A 3,928-nucleotide genomic window follows, 5' to 3' on the forward strand; every position below is an offset into this window, starting at 1 on the left:
TTAACTGTTTTAGGAGCATTTTGCTTTTTTCTTTAGGGCTCTGAAACACACAGAGGCTAATAGTTTTTAAACAAAGTTTTTTTCCACCTTCTAAAAACACATATTCACACGCAGAATTTAATTTAACTGTTTTAGGAGCATTTTGCTTTTTTCTTTAGGGCTCTGAAACACACAGAGGCTAATAGTTTTTAAACAGAAAGTTTTTTCCACCTTCTAAAAACACATATTCACACACACAGAGGCTAATAGTTTCAAACAGAATACCACAAACAGCAGGCATTCCTTTAGAAATAAACAGGGATTCTGCAACAGTTAGCCCCCCCTACAGTCAGCAGAAGAGGTCATCCTTATCAAGAGCATCTCAATTGTACTGCCATAGTTTTCAATACAAACAGTCTCCTTTATCTTATGGCAGAGGGCCGGCTGTGCTAGGTCCATCGGAGCCACTATAGCTTTTATCATGCCATTACACTTTGTACTGACCATCCTCCAAACATGGCATCATCTTTTGTTTACACCTTATCTCTGCATCTCAGAGGGCACCTGAAACAAGCCCAACCCCAAGGGGCGGTAACGACACCTCCTAGAGGACTGCACCAATACATATAAAAACGGTGTCTTTCACCATTCGGAACATCAACAGCGCAACCTAAAGAACCCTCTAACTAACTAACTAAGGAGTGCAGGATGACATCTGTATCAACCATGACGAGTAGCCTGGACATCGCCCAAGCAACAGAAGCTCTAGGTACGTCTACAGGCGTATGCCGGGGCCCTCACCGCAAAAAGCAACGCTGTGAAAACGTCGTAGACGGGACTGAATTTAAGTTAGAATATCGAGGCAGTAACGGGTATGTGTATACCGTTAAATATACCAACGGAGCAGTTATACTTCGTGTAGATTGTGGCGAGGGAGTGTTTTGGGGGGAGTCACAACGCATGTCTACTAGAAACTGGAAACTCTTTCGCACTGTTGTTTGTGCGGACTTGGACAATGTGGGCTTCCCAGAGATGCTGTATGTTTCCCAGTGGAACAGTCCAACAGGCCCTGAGCTTTACAGGGTCGAGGCTGATCGTTTCAACCGTAGCCCCGATGACTTTATTTTTCTCAGTGTATGTGATGACAGGGAAAGTTTTATAGCGGCCAGAGGGGTTGAAAACTGGAGGTTAAATCCTTACCCTCTGAGCATAGAAGAGCGCGCTACATGGTTTAAGGATATGTTTTTTATACAGTGGTGCGACTGGAGAGCTATGCTGCATATGTTTAGCAAGGTTGACGACGCCATCAAGAGAGATAGACTCAACACTGCGTACGAGGGTATTAGAAAACGACTTGTTTTTGATGATTTTGCGACTTGCTCGAAGACTGGCTTGCCTTCTACCCTGTGCAAACCTAAAATCATAAGGCCGTCCGACAACTAAATAAACCAAATGGTAGGTTAAATATATGTGTGTGTGTGTGTGTGTGCGTGTGTGTGTGTATCTAAGCAACAAAATATAACATTTTTATTGTTCCCATTTTCAGAGCGAGACACGCAGCCGTGGGACCTCACAGACTCACCACCCCCATCGCTGTTAATCCAGACCCCACCATCTCCACCCCCCTCTCCACAGCTGCTGCTGCAGGATCCTACAGGATCGGGGCTGTTTGAGGAAACCATTATCGACATCAAGCTTGCAACCCACCATCTTCTGATGTTGGCGCTAAACGAGTTTCTACAGGATACATGCTACGGATGTCAAATATCTCACCCCAGTCAGGTGCAACACAGCTGCTTGCTCGAATTGCCCGAGTATTTCTTTGACATCTACTATGACGATGTGATGATAAGGCTCAAGACAGACCGTTTCATCCCCGCCATACGCCTGTTTGTGCGCTCCTACACAGTCGATGGGACTGGAACACAATTCAGCCGAATTGCAGAACACACCATGACCGAACTGAGATCATCACAACATATAGTATGCGCAATTAACGACAACATTGTGCAGTTGCTAGAAGCAAGTCGTTATGCCCGACGTGCTAAACCAGCCATGCTACGTATGATTGGTAACTACTGGGCCGGGAGACACCTGGTTTAATGTATGCTGTTCAGTATTCATTGTCTGTGTGAATGAAATAAAAAGACGTGTTAACACCGACAGCTTTATCATTTGTGTCTTGCATGCATCATGGAAAACACCATGTATAAAATTTATCATGATCCGGCCCATCCGGCTGGCCTGGCCAGTTTAAATAAGCTCCGTATAGCTACCGCTGAGGCAATAGGTGTAAAACCCTCATTATCACAGGTTAAACATTATCTAGAACGAGACGACACTTACACACTCCATAAACCAGCCAGGATCCACTTTCCCAGAAACAGAGTATTGGTTAATGGAATCGACAAACAGTTTCAAGCCGATCTGGTTGATATGTCTGAATACATGACAGATAATGATAATGTTAGATACCTGCTAACATGTATAGATGTATTCTCAAAATATGCATGGGTTAGATGTCTCACAACCAAGACGGGCCCAGCCGTAGCAGCCGCTTTCGAGGATATACTTGCTGAGGGAAGGATCCCTATGAAACTACAAACAGATGAAGGCAAAGAGTTTTATAATACAACCTTTAAACAGCTAATGAAGCGATATAACATCAAACACTTCTCAACAGCTAGTGAGGTTAAATCTAGTATTGTTGAAAGATTCAACCGCAGCTTCAAGGGTAGAATGTGGAAGTACTTAACATCCGTCAACTCAAGGAGATATGTACACATCATCCCCGAGCTCACACAGGCATATAACAATGCTTATCACAGATCTATCCATATGGCTCCAGCAGAGGTAAATAAGGATAATGAGAAGCTGGTCTTTAACACTCTGTACAAAACCACGCCTCAGAGGAAAGTGTGTTTTAAATTTAATGTTGGCGACACAGTACGAATATCGAAACTGAGAGGAGTGTTTCGAAAAGGATACGAACAAACCTACACCGATGAGATTTTCACAGTCAAAGAACGTATAGGGAGACAGCCCCCAGTGTACAGACTAGCCGATCTAGCAGGAGAGGTGTTGAAAGGCACATTTTATGAGCCTGAAATACAACGGGTGATTGTTGATAAAAACAAAACATTTAAAATTGAAAGCATATTGGCTAGAAAAAAGGTGGGCCGAAAAAAGATGGCTCTAGTAAAATGGTTAGGATGGCCAACAAGTTTTAATTCATGGATTCCAGAAAAAGACATCATCGAGGTGTGATTAACCCTGATGACACAGCTCTGCAGTCATTCATTCACCACCGTGCAGAGACAGAGTAAAGAAGGATGGATAAAAAGAACAACAAGGCAGGCTTTTATGTGACCCTCTTCTCAAATGCGTCAGCTCATGTTTACCCAGGCAATAAGATATCTAATTTTAGAACAAAGTTAGCAAAACCTATTGTTTTGAATCATCAGTATGAAGTAGCTGTTATAGAGATACAGTACCCGCGCACTTGGCTGTCTTTTCCACAAGCAGATTCGCAAGTAGAAATTTATAACCCTGTCAAAGATGACGCTCTATCCGTAACAACGATTGAGCTGTCTGTGGGTCATTATACCTCTGTGGAGCAGATAATAAAAGAATTTAATTTGAAATGCCAACAGCAGCCAGGCACGGCGGACATTAAAACACAATACAACACCGTTAGTAACTATGTAGGTGTTATGGGGCCTAGAGGCTGCGTTCTCACATTTAGAGGGAGACTGGCAGAAATCCTAGGATTCAAAACAGAAGAACCATTTGTGCTTCATTATAAAAACACATATGCTCCGCATCCTGCTGACATATACGGGGGAAAATACAACATGTTTATTTATGCAGATATCGCCGATTATCAACTTGTGGGTGACGCCCACGCGCGGCTATTAAGGGCTATAAATATCACAGACGATGTCCGGCG

General features: G+C 43.3%; 1 protein-coding gene across 2 annotated transcripts; it reads left to right on the forward strand.

The window, feature by feature from the left end:
* The first annotated feature begins 293 nt into the window (after positions 1-293).
* LOC109201163 (uncharacterized) lies at positions 294-2,289 on the forward strand. Of its 2 annotated transcripts, none has more exons than XR_002061167.2 (2): positions 294-1,434; positions 1,526-2,289. XR_002061167.2 is itself a non-coding variant. In XM_019356727.2 (2 exons), the coding sequence occupies exons 1-2, from the start codon at positions 688-690 to the stop codon at positions 2,080-2,082; spliced, it is 618 nt and encodes a 205-aa protein (XP_019212272.1). In that variant the 5' UTR covers positions 304-687; the 3' UTR covers positions 2,083-2,284. The 2 variants fall into 2 exon arrangements, 1 of the variants encoding a protein (XP_019212272.1); XM_019356727.2 differs by having other exon boundaries at positions 304-748; positions 1,526-2,284.
* Positions 2,290-3,928: the final 1,639 nt, after the last annotated feature.

The sequence above is a fragment of the Oreochromis niloticus genome, linkage group LG9 (genome assembly GCF_001858045.2).
Source record: "Oreochromis niloticus isolate F11D_XX linkage group LG9, O_niloticus_UMD_NMBU, whole genome shotgun sequence".
NCBI lineage: Eukaryota > Metazoa > Chordata > Actinopteri > Cichliformes > Cichlidae > Oreochromis > Oreochromis niloticus.

What these genes read in the sequence shown, in the direction of transcription:
- LOC109201163 (XM_019356727.2), top strand. Translation starts at nt 688, where the DNA reads ATGACATCTGTATCAACCATGACGAGTAGCCTGGACATCGCCCAAGCA. An exon ending in CCAAGCAACAGAAGCTCTAG is followed by an intron (nt 749 to 1,525) that starts GTACGTCTACAG and finishes TCCCATTTTCAG; the next exon opens with AGCGAGACACGCAGCCGTGG.